The 23,604-nt window shown below is 45.0% G+C and overlaps 1 protein-coding gene across 4 annotated transcripts in view; it reads right to left on the bottom strand.

The window, feature by feature from the left end:
• gria4a (glutamate receptor, ionotropic, AMPA 4a) overlaps positions 1-23,604 on the bottom strand; it is a 103,557-nt gene that overhangs the window by 5,605 nt on the left and 74,348 nt on the right. The window contains exons 14-17 of one of the 4 annotated variants that reach the window (XM_030381559.1): positions 16,423-16,621; positions 9,722-9,969; positions 5,559-5,673; positions 1,445-1,582 (exon numbers count right to left, since the gene is read on the bottom strand). In XM_030381559.1, coding sequence (XP_030237419.1) covers positions 1,445-1,582; positions 5,559-5,673; positions 9,722-9,969; positions 16,423-16,621 — 700 coding nt within the window. Of the gene's footprint in view, positions 1-1,334; positions 1,583-3,186; positions 3,302-5,558; positions 5,674-9,721; positions 9,970-16,422; positions 16,622-23,604 lie in introns of all 4 variants that reach the window. The other 3 variants (XM_030381560.1, XM_030381561.1, XM_030381562.1) reach the window with 3 other exon arrangements.

The following is a 23,604-nucleotide window of genomic DNA, read 5'->3' as shown; positions in this document are numbered from 1 at the left end:
TAAATTGCCTTTGTTGTAATGTTTTACATAAAAGGAGAGGGAAGATACAAATACAAAGATATTGAGTTCTTTATGCTAATTTTACAGGACGTTTCCGTGTCTGATAACATCGGATAGAGCTGTCAAGGTGAAGGTTGCTGGGATTCTGCCTAATATAATCTGTATTGACATCACTCACTTACCTATTGATCTTGAAATCAATACATTGGCAGGAGGAGGCCTGTGAAATGTTTGCAAGCAGAATTCTTAAAGAACAAAGTTCAACCCATCTTTCCTTTGATTAAGGTTGGGATTAACACTTTTGAATGCGCCTTGTGCAGTTCACTTCTCACTCGGGATGCATTTTGTCTGACAAATTTAGTCGCTTGTTTCCCCTCTGTAGCAAATAACTAAGGGCGTTTTAAACACCAACCCAGGTGTTTCCTATTGTTAGGATGAATGGTTTAAAGGTCTAAATATAGGTTTGCACAGCTCCACACTTGAAGATAAATAACTCAGAGAAGTTAAAGCTATCATGAAAATAAGTATTTTGAAGAGGGCTGTTTAATATTTAATTTACGGTTCAGTGTCCGCATAATGATTTTAAGGTTAATGATTACAATATTTCTAGTCGATATATACGTTGTTAATATATATTCTTTCCAAATTATCAGATCGATCAGCATTATGCAGACCATGTCAAGTAAATAACTGCTTAAAGGAGATGTAATATGGGACATTTTCGAAAGCCTTTATCAAAACTATGTCTCTTTAGTTTGTTGAAAGCCACAATGATTAGCATGGTATATGAGGACATCGCTATCTTTCTATGAGAAGCACTGAATACTACAGTAAGTCGGTTTTTAGCGGTACACAACTCATCTTAAAATAATGGGGCTGTGCATTCCTGATTGTTTCTCTGTAATATAATCTGTTTATGTTTGGTCTAATTTGACAGTTCAATGCAGGTGCCTGGTCAATATTTTAAGCAAAAGCACAACCATAGCATCCTCATCATCATCATCATCAACATCATATTCAACATCCGCAGCCAAAGACGGAAGCAAAATCTTGCAGTCATACAACGAAAGTTATACAAGGCGAAAAATGTTAACCATGAAGCAAACAACAGCTCTGGCAAAACCATAACAGAAACTCAAAAAAAAGAGACCGCAACAAAATGAAATTGCGTCCACTATTCCACAAACAAGCATCCATCTAGCAAACAAACAACAAACAAACAAACAAACAAACGCTTCACACACCGACACACAAAAGACGGTACTTTCTACAGCACTAGCGGCGGACGGGACGCCCCACCCGACCGGCGCACAGCGACCGCCTCTAAGTCCTACCCCTATATCTTGACCCCCTCGGAGCCGTACACGTTGTACCCCTCCCTATAAGTGGCTAGATTCTGGGTGCTGGGGGAGGGGCTGGGGCAGTGGGGGGGGCTAAGGTCCACCTTCATGCGCTTGGCCTCGGCCCGCGACTTGTAGCAGAACTCGACCAGCGCCACCAGCATGGCGAGGCCCAGGCCGCCCACCAGGATGTAGAAGACCCCCGCCACGTTGGACAGGCTCAGGGCCTGAGAGGACTTGTCCTGCAGCCGGGGAGGGAGGGGGGGGGGGGGGGGGGGGGACAGACGAGGACGGGTGGAGGATGTTGAGAAGGTGGTGGTTGTGGTTCGTGCAGGTAAGGGGAGGGATGTGAGTGTCGTGATGGGATGGGAGAAGTGGGAGAGGAGATAGTAATGTGGTGATGGAGAGTAGCAAGAGAGGAAGAGAGAAACATAGATGGGTAGAGAATGAGAGAGAGAGAGAGAGAGAGAGAGAGAGAGAGAGAGAGAGAGAGAGAGAGAGAGAGAGAGAGAGAGAGAGAGAGAGAGAGAGAGGTAGAGAGAGAGAGAGAGAGAGAGAGAGAGAGAGAGAGAGAGAGAGAGAGAGAGAGAGGGAGAGAGAGAGAGAGGGAGAGAGAGAGAGAGAGAGAGAGAGAGAGAGAGAGAGAGAGAGAGAGAGAGGGAGAGAGAGAGATGCGGACAAAGTGAGGGAGAGAGGATTAAACATTGCAAGAGAACATTGAGAGAAACAATGGAGAAGTTGAGGTTGAAAAAGAAATGAGAAAAGACAATGGAAGAGTAGGCACAAAGAAGGGGAACGCAGGAGTAAAAACGAGAAGAGAGTAGGAGAGGGGGGCGGGGGGTAGAGAGGATAATAGGATAAACGTAGGTTAGAGGACGGATGGTGACAGCCAGACAAGATAGACAGGCTAGCATAAACACATCATAACAGACACCTACTGTACAACTGCACAACTAAAGGAACAACTAAACACAACTAGCACAAGTTAGTTCACAAATAATGTCTACGTTTACTACAGTCTAGTCACTACAATTACTGGTACTTTCAACACCACAGCATCTACTACAACACAAGTACTCCATTAAAAGTCACTACTAATCCTTTCAAAACACGACTAATACTACAACTACTATGCCCTGCGTTTTTACAGTGACGAGCCACACAATTATGAATGGAAACATAGCAAAACTAGCAAATCGCAGGGCGGGCTTTTGGCTGAGCAATGTGACATTCTGGTGAAATGCAACATCTCTCGTCCCTGACCTCTCTTTGACTCCCAAATGGAACTACTAGGACTATATATTAATACTAGCACTGATAAAGAGGAGAGGTATACATATACTGTATGAACATGTAGATTAGCTTGCTGCAAGCTAGTGCATACGATTACATAGATATTATACATGTGAGACATCATATTGATGTGATAGAGCAGTTTTTTGAAATGAACTCAATGTACTAATAATAATCTTATTTGAAAAATTGTCAGCTGTTCTGATGAAAATAACAGCACAACAAGTTTATCTCTAGACAGAGCATGTTAAGAATAAGGAGGGGGCAAAAAGCGTATTCATTTTGGTATTCAAATGAGCAGGCAACAAAGCTAAGCTAAGCTACGCTCCAATGTACAGTGATGCACCGTAGCATGGGGGTAAGGGGCCTCAATGGAGGACAGCCTATGTGTTACAGACTCATTGGGACAGAGTGACTGCACGATAATCAACAGTTGCTGTGTATTCTGCGGGATGGGATGGGGGGGGGGAGATGGGGGTTCAGGCTAAGGTTCTGCAGGGGCTAGGGTGGGGGGTGGGGGTGTGGGGGTCCGCAGCAGCAGAGAGAGACTGACCTTACTTCCCGAGTCCTTGGGTCCACACTCTCCTTTGTCATACCACCATTTGTTTTTCAGTTTGTCTAAGACGCCTGCTTCGCTCAGTTTCAAAACCGCAAGGTTTACCGGGGTTCTTCGCGTGTAAAAATAACATAAATAACATCATAGATCATGTTATTTTATGTTATTAGAATGTAGTTCACATTTTGCATTTGTACATCTCACATAAAAAAGTGCTACTGCTCTTAGGTTTCTTATGGCACTGCTTTGGTTTCACTTTCGGTTTTCCAGTGACCTAGAAGGGGTCCCACTGAGTACATGTGTGTAGGCTCATTGCGGAGGGTCTCGAGAGGGGGGGTTGAGGGCGGAGGGCGGAGGCTAGGAGGCTACAGGTGAGCTACAGACATATGAGTGGGACCCCCCTTTGTCACTTCAGGTAACCCACCCACGCTGCCCCGGACGGCCGACTGTTCTGACGTGGAGGGAGTGTAATGCCAGGGAAGGACTGTGGGCCACGCGGCCCGGCTCTGTGTTAAGACAGGTGGGGGCGAGGGAGAGACTGAGGGGCGGGGTAGAGACAGAGGATGAGGGAGAGAGTGAGAGAGAGAGAGAGAGAGAGAGAGAGAGAGAGAGAGAGAGAGAGAGAGAGAGAGAGAGAGAGAGAGAGAGAGAGAGAGAGAGACAGAGAGAGAGACAGAGAGAGAGAGAGCGTTAGACAGAAGGTGAGGGAGGAGGCAGACAGGAGTATCTATATGAAACTGCGGTTTATGAAGCCCATTTAATAAACTCCAAGGTCTTAGGAGGCCAGCAGGAGCAGATGTTATCTTGTTACTGGAATGATCTCCTTTGCTTGCTGTGCCAAGATACCATTTCCCTGTCCTAATAAATATCCTAATGTGTCCTACACCTCTGAGGATATCTAGCACTGGGTCATTTATTCAAACATGCTTTGATGGAAAATAATAGCTAACTCATTGCTATTGCCTAAGTTAGATAGTGTCCTTAAAATAAAAGTATTATTATTTGGGATTATTATAAGGTATCAGGCTAGATCTGAACAAATCTATTCAGTACAGCGCATTTTCTGTACTGTAAGAGTTTGCTCGATTTTGAGTATCCAACTGAACAAAATCCTAGCCCTCCCCTCATGCCTCCCTCCAAAGCTACTCCTCCGAAACACATGCCTAGAAGCTCACTAGCATTAGCAATATGCCTAGTCATATTCCAGACTGTAGTCATGGGCAAGGTAGGTAGACAGATAGGTCAGCCATCCAGATTTTCATTCGGCCTAACTAAATGATTGGGCAGGCCTATTAACGGCCTGTGACAGCCACGGATACCAGATCTGTCACAGTTTATTGATTTATTGATTACAGAGAATTTCAACTAAATAAATAAATGGCATGCCCACACATGAATAATTTACGTGTTAAGGGTAGGCCTATAGTATTAGTGAAAGGCGATCTTACAAACTCCGGACCCACAGGAGGGGTTAGGTTTAGAAATTGAGTCCGGTTGCGGGTGAATGCTATTAATTATTCATCCAACCTATCGCAAATCAATTTGGAGCTTGGCAGGGTCACTGAGCTCAAATCCAATTTAGCTTCCAACTCCCTTTTCTCAGCCTGGTAAAAAAGTCCTCCCATCTGCCCCTAGTCTTTGATGTGAGTCTTTGATTGGATAATGGATTAAATATATGGACTAAACCACGATCTGTCCTGTCACAGCCGACGTCTCTCATCGCCTCTCCTCAGAGCTGCCACTAGGGGGCACATAGTCCTGCCTTGGCATTGATCTCCTTTTCAATTCCCCCCCCTCTCTCTCTCTCTCTGTCTCTCTCTTTCTCCATGAAGTCTCTGTGCTTCCAAATTGAAGCATGTGTCAAAAAAGACAGACAATATGTTAATACCACTTAGATTTTTTTAACCACGGGCAAAGGGGTACTTGAAATGCAAGTCCACACAACGGGCGGGTTAGACTTATTATCCAGCGTGGCAGTTTCTATAATCGCTCAACAGATATAATCTCACATTTAGCTAAGAAAATCGTTACGCCCGTGAGCGCGATATGAGTTTGAATTAGTTTGGATGACTATGTGGATTACACGGAGAGGAAGGCACCAGCTTCCTCTCTGTGTTAGAGACTGTAAGAGGAGACTTGCTACAATGGCACCCATCGGCACCTAGTCACCCCTAAACCCCCCCTCCCACCCACATGCGCCGGGGCAGCAGCGTGTGTTACATACCCAACCCGGGCACCCAAGGGTGGGAATGGGGGAAGGGGGGAAAGGGGGGGGGGGGGGAGAGAGAGAGAGAAATGACACAGGCTCCTGGTCCTCCCCCCCCCCCCACACACTATGGAATGCAGGGGGGCAGACAGTGAGGGCTAACCTTGGAATCCCCTCCCCCGCTGCCACACTCTCCTTTGTCATACCACCACTTGTTTTTCAATTTGTCCAAGAGGCCCTGCTCGTTGAGCTTAAGCACGGCCAGGTTGACCGCGTTTCTTTAGAAATGAAAAGGGGGAGGGAGGGGGAGGAGGGGAGATACACATAAGATATATGTCGGTCAGAGCAGAGAAGGCAGGGACAGAACAGAAGAGGAAATAAAAAATAAAAAGAGATTATAATAACCCCCCCCCCCCCCCACGTGATAACCAAAAGCCGGTGATGGGGGGGTCTAGGGGAGGCAGTGGTAGGGAGGGAGGGAAGGAGCTAGAGGAGAAAGGGAGCAAAGGATGTGAGGGAGGAGAAGGCGAAAAAAGGTTGAGGGTAAAAGTTGGGTTAGTGTGAGGTGATGCAACCCAGATGACTGTTTCTCTCTCTCTCTCTCTCTCTCTCTCTCTCTCTCTCTCTCTCTCTCTCACCCTCGGTTGCTCCCTTACGCGTTCGTTCTAGTCCTTCCTTATCACCTTCCTCACAATGGCCGTACTTCTCCCTCTAATTTCCATACCTCTCCCATCCCTGGGCCTGTCTGTGTGTGGCTGTCAGGCTGCAGTAGGGGATGAGTGAACCAGGTCTAAGCAGCTCGGCGGAGCCTCTCACACCTCCTGCTGCTCATGTGTTACCTTCCTGCTGGCGGGCCGCTTATGCCCCTCTGTGTGTGCGTGTACATGCCCACACGCATGTGGGTGTGTGTGTGTTGCACACCACGGTGTTGGTGTTGGGGAGCCTTGCTTGCTCCCCCCCTGGAAGGTTTGACCTCCACTAGAATTAGGAACACAAAGGGGTACCTTTTTTGTTGCTTTCGGTTCACACACACACTGTGCGGTGGAGGTGTCTGTGTGTGTGTAGATGTGTATGTGCTATGCATGCCGTCTGCCTGCCTCTTCACTAAACTCCGCTGTTGTAAATGTCCTATGATTAGAAGGTATCTTTTACCTTCGTTGCAGTCTTCCTCTGACTATACTTAAGAAAACACGGTTGCCATACATCATTAGGTCTGCTTATAACAATATTTTGATGTTGTCTGCTGTGAATGTGCATCCATTCCAGCAGTTCTGCTGAGGACAACACTGTTTACCGTCAGTGTAATAGTATACTTAGCGACCTGTGACACTGCATTAAAAAGCTGGCGAGCCCCAGGAAGTGAATAACAGGTGTTCTGCACAAAATAAGCTCCGCCGGGGGTTAATGATCCAGTCATTCCTCTGCAGCTTTTTTTCCTTTCCTTTCCCTTTCCTATCCTTTTATTTTATATTTTCTACTTGAATTACCCTCTCCTCCCCCTCCCCCCTTCACTCAAAAACTTTTAAGATGGCATAATTGGAAAGCTTTTTCATCTCGATGGTCATCTCTGCAGTGATTGGGTAAGGATGCCTGCGTGCCTGTCTATCTCAAGCATCCATCTTTTTAATGAGCTTTCTCACCTTTTCATTTGCAACCTGTTATTTTCACCATGTTAATTAATATTAGACAGAGCAGGAGAGAGAAAGAGAGACAAGCGTCGTCCGGGTTGATCGACAAGCCATGGGACGAATGGATCGAAGGAAATTAATTAACCACTTCATCAAGGCATTCATAATAATAACAAGTTAGCATTAGCATGTCATGAAGCACATGTCCTTAAGCAATTAACAAAATGTTGAGCAAATATATATACATACTTCCAATATGCATTCTACCAGTAACCATCATCATCATCATCATCATCTGACAGTAGCATAGTCATAAGTTAGCAAGGTCCTCAGTTAGGTCATCAGTTCACCCAGGAAGGGGGGCAAGCTCTCCACATGCCGCTGCCACTTGGGGGTCCGCTGACTGGGAAAAGTCAGAGACAGCCATTGATAGTTCCAGAAATGTGTTTGTTTTTGCGGGTAAAAAAGGGAAGCTATCGGCTGAGGCTGTCTGATGCTTTTCCCTCAGAAACGGACAAAGATTCAATCCAACCTTCGTTTGGAATGGAGGACGAGGGATTGAAGTAACAAAGAGGAGTTGCTATTCAGGGACATGAATGACTTCGTTCACAGGAGGAAGTTATAGGCCAGGATGTGATGTCACGTTGGAAGAGAGAAAACAAGGGAGCGAGAGCTACAGCTCGTCGGCACGCTAAAACGTGCTGGAAATGTTTCAGACGGAAATTGAAAGAAACGTTAAAATGTACAGTGACTAGGAGCTGCATTCATCTCTCTTCCGCCATATTACTCTCCTTTTTACCTTGTACATGGTCATTACTGAGATTGTTTATTCATTATAAGTTTAGAGGGATAATTTAGCATTGTCCAATCAGCATTGAGAAACCAATTTTAGGTTGAGTAGAATTTGGTGGCCGCATTTGGATTCAAATTTGGCCTGTGTCTAGTCCCCCCCCATTTCTTGAGGCCCCTCGAGTTTAGGTTACTGATCTGGTGTTTCCTGTTCCTCTATAAATTCCCCCTTGTGCTTCTTGTTTTGTTTTGTGTGGCAACAGACAGGAAATGTGTCCCTTCCCCGGGTGAGCTCTGGGGTTCTCTGGGCGCTCATTGAATGATAGCTATCAGGGTCACTACATCACAATCCTCATTCCCTCCACGATGAAATTCCATTCAGACTCAGACTGGGGATTAAACAGAACCACACGCAGGACGTGAGACGAATGCACACAGTTACCTGCTGGGTGGCCCTGCGGAGGGAAGATGTGAGTGAACAGAGCGACAGACGGACAGGAAGACGCCAAGATGGAGGACGGGGAGAATGGAGGGATGACGCAACCAAAATATGGGGGGGGGGGGGAATAATGAAAGGAATAGGAGGAAAATAAAGACAAGGTGCTCATCCAATCAAGACACATTTAAAAAGCATCCCAAGGAACACAGAAATGAATGAATCTCCAAAACACACAACACATACCGACATATCATTGCTGTTTCAGGCAAAAAACTTTTTTCACCTTGTCTTGGCTTATGCCCTGTTTACACCTACCCGATAGTGGGCCCCGATGGTGCCCGATGGCTAAATCAGCAGCTATCGTTATAACATCGGCAAATAGCGTGGTTGCATCGGGAAACACCGTTACTCTTCCCGGGAATATCGTTAGACAACGGGAAGAAATCGGCAAAGAACGAACATGTTTGTTAATTTTGGGTCTATCGGGGTAGAATCGGTTACCAGGTGTTGCTATGGGCTAATCGGCTATAATCGGGAATAGAACGGGAGTATAACGTAAGACATCGCAAATCGTTCGGGAATTTTCCTGGGCACATCGGCTATATTCGTTAATCTTCCGCGCTTTATCGTGTTTTATCGTCTTTATATCGGCAACCTCAACACACGAAAGACCCTCGAGAACCCTCGACAAATAACGATTGTGAGTGACCAGATTGTGTTAAGGAAGACCCTCAATCTGCCACTTGGGTATAAATAGGGGGTGATGGATGGATGTCCTACTTTTATAATTACAGGGTACTTCGCCCATTTAGAACCGGCGTTCTATTATTATAAAATCGCTATTGTAATATAAATAAATATATAAATAAATATCAGTCTAAACCAGTCTCCCCTTTGCCTTCTCCCGAAATGACGCCAAATGACGCCAAACGCGTCATTTGACGTGTTTGGCGTCATTCGAAATGACGTCAAATGACGCCAAACGCACTTCGGGTGTCTTCCCTGGCATAAATCGTTATGTTATCGTTATAACATCGGGTATGTGTAAATGCTACCCCGATAAATTGAACCGATCATACATTTTTAGCCCGATGTCACCCGAATCACCCCGACTTCCACATCGGTGGTCCATCGGCCATTAGCGGCCATTAGCGGGATGGTGTAAACGGGGCATTATAAAAAATCTAACATTTGGAATTCATATTCCAAAAGGATTTTCTCAACTATCAACGATAATTACCCCAAAAAATAATGGGCCCCTATTTTGAAAAACACTACGAATTGCACATTTTACATTGCAAGACATTAGGCATTTTCCACCCCTATGACAGCAGTGATATGTCAAACTTAAGCAGCGTAGCGCATACGGCGTAAAGCGAGTCAAAGGCACAGCAGGGTGGGTGGAATACGGCAGCAATAGCACGGTAGCCGCGAGGCCACCGCTCCCTATTGTCACGCTACTCCACCCACCTTAACTGTGAGCCCTTGGGCGTGGCTATCCCGTAGCCCTTGGAGTCCAGGTTGCCGCCCACTTTCATGGTGTCGCAGGGCTTGCGCTGCTCCGTGTACTCGTTCATGGTGGACTCCAGCAGGAAGGCGTACTTCCCCTTGGACTTGCGCACGCGCGCCACCCCCTCCGACGTTCTCTTGGTGAACACCGTGGGCTCCGCAGACTTCATGTAGGACCACATCTTCTCATACACGGCAATCTTGGACCGCTGGAGCGGGAGGGGGGGGGGATACAGGGAGACTTGAGTCAGGGTTTGTGGGTTTGGAACAGATACGTGAATACAAGCAGTGCCTTGTGTGGCAATTGGAGGGTTGGTCCATCACCACTGCTTTCTTTAACAACGTCTTTGTCTATGAATCCCTTTTAATGTGCCTTATGATTAATGTAAGGCACTACATATCAGATTTATTGCTGTTTTTATTATCATACATCTGGGCGGACACTCCCAAAAGTCCAGGGAGAGATTTTTGAAAGGGCTTCAAGTAATGGATAATCCACATAATATCCCACCTGGCGGTGAAGTAGGGGCCCTATAAAGTGAAAGTAAATATATTAGTGCAGCGAAAAGAGAAGCCAAGATCATCTCAATCCAAGATGGCAGCATGTTAGGTTATGAGTATGTGAGTTTGTGAGTTTGTCTCTCTGTCTTTGTTCATTTTTTGCGCTATTTTGTTTCGGCTACTCATTGAGCACACTGGATTTAAGGATATTATCATTCATCACATGAAATGAATGCGGATTACCTGGACTCTGAAGGGCTAGAAAAAAGGCAGCAGTAGCGGCCTTGCTAACTCCCAAGGCCTCAGCAGCAGCAGTAGCAGCCTTGTTTACTCCCAAGGCCTCAGCAGCAGCAGCAGTAGCAGCCTTGCCAACTCCCAAGGCCTCAGTAGCAATAGCAGCCTTGCTACCACATCAAGGCCTCAGCAGCAGCAGCAGTAGCAGCCTTGCTAACACATCAAGGCCCCAGCAGCAGCAGCAGTAGCAGCCTTGCTAGCATCTCAAGGCCCCAGCAGAGCAGCCTTGCTAACACCTCAAGGCCCCAACAGCAGCAGCCTTGCTAACGTCTCAAGCCCCCAGCAGCAGCAGCAGCAGCCTTGCTAACATCTCAAGGCCCCAGCAGCAGCAGCCCTGCTAGCATCTCAAGGCCCCAGCAGCAGCAGCTAGCATAGTAAACTCAGTAATTTAAAGACAATGGCATTTTTCTTAACTTTAGTATGTTTGTTGACATTTTGGGACCTGACTCCAAGGAATTTCCCCTTGGTGAGTACCACTAGCTATGTGTCGAGCATGCAAGACACTTACCATAGTGGCACTAATGCTAATGTTGCCGGGCATTTTCAGCAACCACAGTCTGATTTGGTCTGGGCCTCAAACCTGTGGTCGGACCCACCTAGGGACTTACCTAAACTTCTACGTTTTTTTACATTATATAATCTCACTCTTTCCCTTAAGGAAAGGCATTGCCTGGCTTTAACACATGAAAAAACTGCTTCAAAATGTAATGTGAGACGAGCAGTGATAATTGTACTACTCCTACTTCTGTCTGGAGATGTGCAATCAAACCCTGGTCCTGAATTGCAATGTATCCAGACTCCCGCTGATTTTAAATTAATGTCTGGTCTCAAATGTATTCATCTTAATGTGCGCAGCTTAGTACCAAAGATGGACATGGTCAGAATTTGGGTTAGATCAACAGATGCAGACATTGTGGTCATCTCAGAAACTTGGCTGACAAAATCTATTGCAAATGAAGACATTAGCATACTTGGATACAATGTTTTTCGTAGTGATAGGCCCAAGAAAGGCGGTGGTGTAGCCATTTTCGTTAAATCAAGATTTGATGCTTCAATTGTTCTGTCTGAGTCTATCTCTAAGCAATTCGAATTTTTGGCATTGAAGGTGGAAATAGCAAAGTCCCTCTCCTTGACTGTTGTCGGGTGCTATAGGCCTCCATCGGCCACAAAGGAGGCATTATCGTCATTGCAGCATCTTTTGTCCAAATTAAATTATAATGAGCTTTTAATGGCTGGAGATCTGAATTGGGACAGGCTAAATGCAGTTTCGGATGAATTTAAATCTTTCTGTGACTCTATTAATCTTATCCAGCTGGTCAACCTACCTACAAGGCCAAATCTTAAAAAATCTGAAAAGTCCACTTTGATTGATCTAATTCTCACAAATGTTCCTCATAAATTCTTATCCTTGGGAGTTTTCTGCAATGATTTGAGTGATCATTGTGTTGTTGCTACTTGCAGGGACACAAAGATCCCCAAACGTAAACCACGTATTATTTTCAAGAGGAATTTAAAAATGTTTAATGAACAGGCTTTTCATCATGATTTGTCTTTGGTAAATTGGGGACACATAGGTCTTTTGCCGGACGTGGAGTTAGCTTGGACATTCTTTAAGGAACACTTTGTGAAAATTGTAAATAAACATGCCCCCATCGGGAAATTCAGGGTTAAGGGACGAGATAATCCGTGGTTTTTCCCCAGAGTTGTCAGAAACCATCCATCGACGTAATGTGGCATGGGCCAAAGCCAGAAAAAGTGATTTTGCCTCTGACTGGTCTATTTTCAGGCAACTAAGGAACAAATGCCCTACTCTTATTAAAAAGGCTAAATCTGAATATTATTTATCTGTCACAACTGAGAACCTTAATAATCCACAGAAATTTTGGAAAGTAATTAAATCTATATCTGTAAGTAAAAGTCCTCCGGCTCTTCCGATATTTGTTCTAAAAGACTCGGTCCCAGTCTATGATATAACTGAGGTTCTAAATTGTTTTAACAATCATTTCGTATTATCTGGTTCTTTGTTTGATTCTACGGGAGCTGCCCCTGTGTTTCCCTGCACAGAAGCTCCACGGTTTTCAGGAGAACCCTTTAATTTCTTACCTTTTACTGTGCAGCAAGTGCATCAAGCCCTCAAAACGTTGGATAGCAGAAAATCCCCTGGACCTGAATCAATAGAGCCCTACTTTTTAAAAATAGCAGCTGATTTTGTAGCACAGCCTCTTACAATCCTTTTTAATCTCTCAATTGAAAACAAAAAAATTCCATCTGTTTGGAAGTCAGCTTTTGTTACTCCCTTATTAAAAGGAGGAGATCCAGCAGCTTTAACCAACTACAGGCCAATATCAAATCTGTGTGCCTTGTCAAAAATTCTTGAATCTCTTGTGTGTGATCAGTTAAAAGAGTTTCTAACATTTAATGATCTTCTCTCAAAACTGCAATCAGGCTTCAGGAAAAAACACAGTACCATCACTGCAGCTACAAAAGTGATCAATGATATATTAGTTGCTCTTGATAAGAAGCAGCACTGTGCTTCACTTTTTATTGATCTGTCAAAGGCTTTTGACACTGTGGACCATGCTGTTTTAAAGCATAGGCTTTTTTGCTTGGGTTTGTCAAATCATGTAGTTTCCTGGTTCACAGATTATTTGAGTGACAGGACTCAGTGTATTAAATATGATGGTCTGTGTTCTGAATTTGTGAGTGTCCACAAGGGCGTGCCACAGGGTTCAATATTAGGACCCCTCTTGTTCATTATGTACATTAATGATTTGGGAAAAAACGTGTCAGATGCTAACATGCATTTTTATGCAGATGACACAATTATTTACTGTTTTGGATCAACTCCTGCTAGAGCTGTTGAATCTCTGCAGAAAGCTTTTGATGTAGTCCAGCACACACTCCTGCAACTAAAATTAGTCCTCAACACTGAAAAAACTAAACAAATGTTGTTTTCAAACTCTAAGAAAGTACCTCAAACTGTCCCCACAGTGTCCACTCTTGAGGGAAATGTCATAGAGGTGGTTCATATCTATAAATATCTTGGTGTCTTGATTGATGATTCCCTTTCCTTCAAACCCCACATTGACAATCTTGTTAAGAAATTGAAACTTAAATTGGGCTTCTTCTTCAGGCACAAATTTAGTTTCTCTTTTGAGGTGAAAAAGCGGCTTGTCACTGCAACGTTTTTATCCAGTTTAGATTATGGAGATTTGATTTATATGAATGCCTCAGCTAAATGTCTATGCAAGATTGATGCTGTTTACCATGCTTCTCTGAGGTTTATCACTAACTGTAGAGCCCTGACCCATCACTGTGAATTGTATTCTCGAGTGGGTTGGCCCTCTTTGTCCACCAGGAGGCTGGGACATTGGTGCACTTTTATTTATAAGGCCATGCTTGGGCTACTGCCATCATATATTTGTAATTTAATAACACAGAAAAGAATTGGTTCTTACAGTCTGCGCTCAAACAACCAGATGCTTCTGTTAGTTCCATTTGCCCGCACTGAATCAGGAAAAAGGGCATTCGTCCACTCTGCTCCCACCACATGGAACTGGCTGCAAAAAGATTTTAAATTAACCGAAATGATTTCTTTGAACGCTTTTAAATCTACGATGAGAGCATTTCAGACCACTTCTTTTACTTGTAGATGTTTTTTATGAATTTTAATTTACTTGTAACTGTTTTTTATCATTTTAATTTCTGTCTATATGTTGTGAGTGTAATATTGTGAGTGTATATATGTTATTTGTTGCTGCCTCTTGGCCAGGACTCCCTCGAAAAAGAGGTTTTTAATCTCAATGGGACTTTCTTGGTTAAATAAAGGTCAAATAAAAAAAAAAGAAGCAGAGCAACCAAGCCAGGTTCTATCAATTTGCAAAAAGGGCCGGACATGGATTTCCATCCATCCATCCATCTGCACACCCCGTACGCATCTACTTTTTATTCCTCCGGCGATACTCACACATTTTGTTGAACGGTTTTGGGGTAGATTTCATCTGTTGTAAGTTTCTCATTCTTTTTTGTTAGCTTCATCGCATTGCTCCTTGTCCTGCATCTTTTAGATGCATGTGACCCGCGTGTTGAATATTGAACACGTGTTACGGGGTCACACTGCCATGCCGCTGTTGCTGCTCAGCTCTTTCATAACTCAATCCTTCTCTTGCTCTCCTGGTTATGAAGAGTGCTTCTGTTTTTTCAGCAGGACGCAAGTCGCACACACTAACACATCTGCCTGTTTCTTTTTTGCTGTGTGTGTGTGTCCATCTGTCTTTCTGTGTGTGTGTGTGTGTGTGTGTGTGTGTGCGTGCGTGACGGTGTGTGTGTGTGACTTGCTGGGGTGTGACGGTCACCTATCCAATAACAATGTCACTCACATGCAACAAAGCAACGCTCCCGTCTCTCCTCCCCCCTCTCCATCCCCATCCCCTCTCCCCCCCTCTCCTCCCCCCTCCCCATCCCCTCTCCTCCCCTCTCCCCCCCTCTCCTCCCCCCTCCCCATCCCCTCTCCATCCCCTCTCCATCCCCTGCCCCACACTTGAGTATCCTCTCCTCTCTCCTGCTCTACTCGACCAATCCCCCTCTCTCTCCCCCCCTTTCTCTAATAACTCTCTCTCACTACCTGCTTCACCCCCCTCCGCTCCCATTCACCTGTCCACATATCCTGAGTGTTAGTGTGTCAATGCAACGAGAAGAGAGCGGGAGAGTGTTAGACCTGTACCTTGAGGGGAGAGAGAGAGAGAGAGAGAGAGAGAGAGAGAGAGAGAGAGAGAGAGAGAGAGAGAGAGAGAGAGAGAGAGAGAGAGAGAGTGAGAGAGAGAGAGAGAGAGAGAGAGAGAGAGAGAGAGAGAGAGAGAGAGAGAGAGAGAGAGAGTGAGAGATAATTAATGGTGGTGAATCCCCCTCAGCTGTGAGAGAGTAAATTGCTTTCTCACCCTCCACAGATTTCGTCTGCTCGTTATGTTGATGATGCCAGAGCCGCTCACAAAGGCACAAACTATCTGCTACAACAAACACACACACACACACACACACACACACACACACACACACACACACACACACACACACACACACACGTGCAAACACGCACATATGCACATATGCACACAGGAGCTTAGATACGTACAGAAAAGCTCTTATAATTTGTCATCCTATTTTGTAAAAAACACACACATATGCAAACACACACACACACACACACACACACACACACACACACACACACACACACACACACACACACACACACACACACACACACACACACACACACTCTTCCTCCTTTAACATGGACCTCAACCCACATACTTGTGCCGACATCAACGTGCGTACGCATCATTGATGTCCACCAAAATGCCACACATGAAATAATAACGTGGATTTGATAATTGGAGCTAGGATTATATGAGTGATGCATCCTAAATGCCACCTGTGAACGCATCCAGCATTTCAATGCAGCACACTGTTTATTTGAGCAGGTCTAAGTCCTCAGGAGGCTCGAGTCTCCATTCTGGCTAAGTGTGTCTTTATTAAGAGTTACTCTATCTAAGCCACCGCTCCGCTTTGATACGATATATAATCCCGGGTACACAATGTTTTCTCTTCAGCCCGGTGTCGTTTTAACATTCCACAAAAATAAGGAGACAACAAGTCTCAATATTTTTTCAGGGCGAGATACAACATTAATATATTACGCCCCAAGTCCCAGCGACGTGGTAAAGATTCCCTGCAAAACGCAGCATATTAAACTCGACTCGAATCCACTCTACTGTGCACTAATCTACCCCAGCCCGTCCTACTACCGGCATTAGCTTAGGAATCATCAGTGTTACTGATGAGACGCTTAGCGCTCCTCCACTCACTCTGAAGAACTCCTTGGTGGAGCCGGAGTCCAGCGTGCCGTAGGCGATCTCCGTCTGCTTGGCCAGGTCCTCGGCGCTCTCGATGGGGGACACCATTCGCTCCACGGTGAGGAAGGCCGCCAGGTTGGCCGTGTAGGAGGAGATGATGATGAGGGTGAAGAACCACCACACGCCCCCCACGATGCGGCCAGACAGGGACCTGAAGGAGGGAAGAGGAGGGTGGGGGAACAAAACAGCGACACGAGTTAGGAGGAGACGGAGACAGAGTAGGTAAACAGGGGAGCCTGCATTTGGATTGAAAGATGCAACGCCGTTGCTTCGCCTATCTTGAAGAAATAGAGAAAGAGTTAAAAAAATGTCGGTACTGATGCTGGGGGCTTCATATTCAAAACAACAACAAGAGATGGATCTTTGGAACATGGTCGGTGTTGTCTTCACCAACATTGCAGGTGACTTACCTCAGCAGCAGGTGACTTTTATTCAGGTTTATTATTATATTCTAATGACATTGCCGCAAGTAACATAACGTTAATTTACAATTACTTGAGTCGATTACCCAAAATAGATGATGTGATGTGGGCTAGCCAAGCGCTGCTTTCCAAGGTCTAAACATTCAGACAGTGAAAGTAATCATTTGGTTAATATTCCCATACAATCGTCAAATTACAAAGTACACTTCCCTAAACGATGACCTAACTACAATGCAATTAAACAACAGACACATCACGTTTCAAAATGTTCCCAATGGATATCGTTTTTGGAAGTGTAAGAAGAGTTTTAGAACAGTAAAGCCGGTAAAGAACCATTGGCCAATGAAGCTGTGGTGTAAGTGTGACACACAAAGTCTGTATATGACACAGATTCAACTGACTTTCCATATGTGTGCATTAGTGCCAACTATCGCTGATGTTTAGAGATTTAAACTGTGTAATTGATTTGTGTGTTGAATTTTTGGGTAATTCTGGCATCCGTTGTACGGATTTGTGAAGCCTCTTTTAATTGATAACGGGCAGCCGTCTTCTCTGTTGGATAATGAGAACAATCCTCCCTACCGTGCATGATAATGTGTTTATTGCGTACCGAGAAGAGGTTCCTGTGTCAGTGTATTGGTGAGAGAGAGAGAGAGAGAGAGAGATAGAGAGAGAGAGAGAGAGAGAGAGAGAGAGAGAGAGAGAGAGAGAGAGAGAGAGAGAGAGAGAGAATCAATGTGTTGCCCTCGGCTATACAATGAAATAAGATTGTATCTTTGTAAAAAGCGTATTGGAAATACTATCGATTGCAGATGGCGTCCTTCTCTCAGACGGATACAACAAAATGTATAGAAATTACCGCGGCCAAGTATACTTGTCATAGAAGCACATAATAAACTAGATCGATACTGAATATCATATCTATATATTAGTTATTGAAGTGAAATAGGTTGTCTGAAATAAAATAGGTTGTCTTTCAAAATGACCAAAATGACCCATATGCACGTACAGCTCCTGGTAGGGAACTGTCAGAAGAACAACAATATGTAATGTATATGTCAAGTTTCCCTCTGCGTAAAACAAAACGGATGCCATATTTTTTATTGCTATATTTTAATAATTGATGTTTAGGTTAAAAACGGCTGAAAAAGTTAGGAGAGAAATAGAAAAAAAATAACAAAAAACTACATGAAACGAATCATATTCTGGATGCCACCTTCTCTCTCTCTCTCTCTCTCTCTCTCTCTCTCTCTCTCTCTCTCTCTCTCTCGCTCCGTCAGTCCCTCTCTCATCTTTCCCACCGTTTGTTTCAATTAAAATAATTGGCGCCTCTCCACCTCTTGTGAAGACAGGTGTCAGAGAAAAGGCGGCTGTGGGAATGTTTAATGTTTGTTATGAGTCCTACTGATCGCGTCAAGTGGGAGAGAAAGGTATGGGGGAGTTAGAGAGAAGGAGAGACAGTTAGTGATTAAGACTCCTTTGAAAGAACAATTGCGATCATGTGCACAGTTTCTTCTGTCACGCGGGTGCAAACGGGTCCTCAGTTTCATAATGAAAAGGATGGAAACAACGGCTCACTGTTGTCACGCTGCTCTGCTCTTTGCTTGCGGGGGAACGAGGAGGGGAGGAGAGAGAATGGGTTGAAGGACTTAGCCCAACAGGACATGGTTTACAGAGAGAGCAAAATAGCACTGAAAAGAATCCTTGCCATTTATTTCACACCCGCCCTTCACTGTCATTGAAAGGCAAAACGCAAGAATTTTAATAGGATTGATTATATTTTTATGTTGTGACAGCCACAAGTATAAAAATATGTTTCACTCAAGGTTACTTCATTCTGGAATCAATTGAGAAACTCATCCAGGGCCTTAAGATGTGATTTCTTAAACATGAATCCGACCCAAAAACCACCCACACCGGAAAACCAGCAAAAACTGCAATGGAAGAAAATGGAAGCAGTATTTTTGTTCAGTGGAAAATGTGTTAAGATAGTTTGGGCAATAAAATGCGAATAGGTTGTATCATTTCTAGAGAGTAATTTTCATAATCTTCATTCAGTGATTGCATATGATCTTTAGTTTGTTTGTTAGTTATTATTATGTTTAGGCCGGTGAACAGAATGGTTCCCTGGTGGACACAAACCTACGACTCCCCGCTCTTGTGATAAAGCTTGCGGTTGTGATCCATTCCATAAAATATCCCCAATATAGCATCTATGAAGTAGCCCAGCTATGACTTTTCCTTATTTCCTTCTGCAAGTGGTACGTAACAAAAAGTCCAAGAATGAAGGATGGTCGAGGATTAAGACGGTTAAACACATGCGTGCTGCTCCACACAGTGACCCTGGCTGTGTGGGTGTGTATGGTGGCACCCAGGCTCGGGGAGTGAACCGCCTGGTTCCCAATAGCACACCAACCAGAGCTTACTTAAAGCCAAACCTGCACTTCAATTCAACATAAAGAATTAAAGCTATTAAACCGAACAAAAAACGTCTTTGGAGGAATCCACAGTCTCGTTCTTTAGGGTGGAAACACCTCACCCACGACGACTGGTGTCAGGACACGCAAACCGGGAAAGCCCTGAACGAGAGTGGAAGCAAGCTTTTTAAAGCATGCTTCCCTACCTGCTCCTCAGGTGCTCCTCATTTCAATGATCTGCTGCCATCAATGCCCTTACTGGCTCCATCTGTTGGAAATATGTGGTGCCCCGCCTCCTCAAACTGCCCCCTTGGCCTCCAGGGGCGCTGTGCCGGAGACGGGTTGCCACAGTATGTGTGAGCTATGAGGAGGTGTTCGGAACAGAATGTGGCCCACAAGGCGAGCCAGAGCACAGCTGGCTGCCAGCAGAGCGTCATGGATCACGCTGATGTGGACCGAGCGCGCAGCGACACCCCGAAAACACAAAGCATTAATTATTCAGGAGAGAGTACAGAGAAAATACACGATACAGACATTATTGGCCCACTGTGTGCGTGGGTGAGGAAATAATGGCACACTTGATGATCCTAACGCCATCTATATGAATACATAGGTACTGTGAGGGTGTGTGTGTGTGCTTGTGTGGTCCTGTCTGTCTGTATGTGAGCGGTGTGTTAGTATGCAACAGGCAAGTTATTTTGTAGCAGCCCATGTATCATCCATGATAGGCAACAGATTGCCTCTGCTCCGTGTGAAAGATTAATGACACACTGTGGCATGTGGGCATGCCCATGCACACATACAATCACACACACATACACACACACACACACACACACGCACACACACACACACACGCACACACACACGCACACACACACACACACTAATTATACCATAAATACCCAGCTGTGGAGATGACATCGTATCAATAAATGCATTACAGAAATGACAGATGAACTCAAAGAGAAAATAATACTATATAGGGGAAGAGAGAGAGAGAGACCCACACACTGACCTTGAAATATATCAATTACCACAAACAGTGGAGAGATGTGGTCACAGTATTGGTGTGAGCGAGTCTGACAGACACTATACACAATCTACAGACAGGTAGATTGACAGGCGGCTTTGTAAGTGATGACTTTCAGGCTGGTCATTAACTAATGAGTAAGCACCGTGCTCCACAGTAGTTACTTATTCAGGCCATTACCTCGCCTCTGTAGCCAGTCTTTAACTATTCAGGAGACCCCAAGCTATTTACACACCAACACACACACACACACACACACACACACACACACACACACACACACACACACACACACACACACACACACACACACACACACACACACACACACACACACACACACAAACCCGGAAGTGCACACACACACACACACACACACACGCATGCACGCACGCACGAACACATACACACACACACACACACACACACACACACACACACACACACACACACACACACACAGACATTCACTCAGAGTCACAAAGGAAAGACACGCGCATGCATGCAGACACACACACACACACACACACACACACACACACACACACACACACAAACACACACACACAGACATAGACACACACACACGCACACACACACACACACCACTTGGATACGGCTGTAATTTCAGAGTTTTATTGACGTACCGCTCTAGTCCCTTTGAGATACAGAGTGGAGATCAGGTAACACCTTATACTACTCTGTCTGCCAGTCGGTCTCTCTATCTCTGTCTTTCTCTGTTTCTCTTTATCTCTCTGTTTCTCTCTCTCCTCTGCTTCCTTTCTTCAGACGTGTTTCCTTCCACTTTCTTTCCCTTTATCTCCACTGTATTGTTTACTGTTTGTAGGATTGCTTTGTCCTTCCCTCGGCCTGTCGCCGGAGCCCTCCTGCCAGCGCCTCATTACTGTGCGCCTGACCCTGGCCACGCGACCCGGCCAATCACTTTCATTAGAGGGCCTGAGCAGGAAGATGACAGGCGGCTGTTTGCAAATGCTCTGTCAAGGTCACTGCTAACAATGAGATGTGTGAGTGCATGTGTCTGTGTGTGTGTTGTTTGAGAGTGCGTGTGTGTGTGTGCGTGTGTGCATGTGCGTGTGTCTTGGTTTATCTGCATGTGTGACTGTGTATGTGTGTTTGTGTGTTGGTGTAGGTGTGTGTGTGTCTGTGCACATGTGACTATGTGTATTTGTGTGTGCCTGCATATTTCAGTGTATGTCTGTGTGTGCATGCGTCCTCTCGTCTATTCGTGAGTTTGAAATTGCGTGTGTGTTTGTGTGTGTGTTTGTGTCTTTGTGTGTGTGTGTGTGTGTGTGTGTGTGTGTGTGTGTGTGTGTGTGTGTGTGTGTGTGTGTGTGTGTGTGTGTGTGTGCGTGTGTGCGTGTGTGTGTGTGTGTGTGTGTGTGTGTGTGTGTGTGTGTGTGTGTGTGTGTGTGTGTGTGGGGGTGTGTGTGTGTGTGCGTGTGTGTATGTGTTTACGTGTGGGGGAATGGGAGGGGGGCATGTCTCTTGCTATTACTGTAGCTTTCGGTTAACTTTAGAAGGCAACAAAATAACAAATTACATAGTACTAATTTGACTCTGACTTATACATGCGTGAGCAATGCTAAACTTCCTCCTACACTCACACACACACACACACACTGGTGCTACAGTAGATGAATTGAGGTTATTATTAATGGCCACGGATGGCATGAAGCGGAACAGTGGTCAGGTTCAGCGGTGAATAGAGGACGAGAAGAGAGAGGAAGAAAGGAAGGAACAGGATGAAACAAATGTAAATAGATCAAAGGGAAAATTGAAGCATGCCAGCATATAACTGTAGTCCAAAAAGGTATCTGAAGGGAAAGGCAATGATCGAAACTGGACAAAAAAAACGAGTATTCATTTGGGTGTGTTTGTGTGTGTGTGTGTGTGTGTGTGTGTGTGTGTGTGTGTGTGTGTGTGTGTGTGTGTGTGTGTGTGTGTGTGTGTGTGTGTTTGTGTGTTTGTGTGTGTGTGTGTGTGTGTGTGTCGGTGTGTGTGTGTGTGTGTGTGTGTGTGTGTGTGTGTGTGTGTTTGTGTGTTTATGTGTGATAATGCTTCTGCAGGACTGCAGAGATGACTGCAGAGGAAAGGAACTTACACTGAATACAAATGGACCTTTACCATTATCCCAGCAGAGACAAGCATAGACACTGACACAAACACTCTGACACTGACAGACACTCACACACACACACACAAACACACACACACAGACACACACACACACACACACACACACACACACACACACACACACACACACACACACACACACACACACACACACACACACACATACACAATATATGGTGAAACAACTTCAAAGACAGACCTCAGAGCCACCAAGTAAGAAGAAGAATGGTTATATTATTTCCCCGCCTTTCAGACAGTCGGCCCGTGTGTCAGTCTGTGCAGTCGCCCATTATCTGAAGAAAGGTTGCCTCACATATGGCTGCTGATGAGCCCGACTTAAGGTGGATGAAGAATAAAGACAGGGATTTGTGGGACGGCTGTGCACATATATTCAAACTATTAACTCTTTGGAAAGTGCTTGACTTGTACAAATTGCCAAGAATCCTTGCATAACTTTATGACGACAAGGTATTATACAAAACTAAAATCAAGGCTAGGTCTGGGTGAGGTTCAACTATGGGCCACTCGTACCTTGAAATTATGTTATATTTCTGAGCTGACTGCATCTCAACTAGAGCCGCTTGTCTCCACGACCAGAAAAAAACAAACATACAAACAACGTCCAAAAGAGGAATTTAGGCGGCTGGAGAAAATGGGAAAAGCACAAATGCATCCATCAAAGGTATATCTCCCACAACCCGGGGCTCCATCCATCACCTCCAGCAGCCTGCCCGCTGGTGCGGAGCGGTATTCCAGTGAAGGGGCAGAGTGATTCCAGTCGAGGAGCGCTGGCTCCCTGTTCAGCATCGCATCATCTCTGGGATGGCTGCGGCTGCTTTAACACGAGTGTCAGAATGTACAGCTTTAGTCCTGAGAGTAATGGAAAGGGCTCTGTGTGTTTGTTTCTGTGTGTGTGTGTGTGTGTGTGTGTGTGTGTGTGTGTGTGTGTGTGTGTGTGTGTGTGTGTGTGTGTGTGTGTGTGTGTGTGTGTGTGTGTGTGTGTGTGTGTGTGTGTGTGGGTGTGTGGGTGTGTGTGTCTGCGTGTGTTTGTGTCTTAGAAGGTGTGTGTTTGAAGGTATGTGTATTCAATGGGACTGGAATTGCC

This window comes from Gadus morhua, chromosome 16 (genome assembly GCF_902167405.1).
Source record: "Gadus morhua chromosome 16, gadMor3.0, whole genome shotgun sequence".
Taxonomy (NCBI): Eukaryota; Metazoa; Chordata; class Actinopteri; order Gadiformes; family Gadidae; genus Gadus; species Gadus morhua.
Note: the sequence above shows the minus strand (reverse complement) of the source record. Positions and strands in the feature narration are given on the sequence as shown.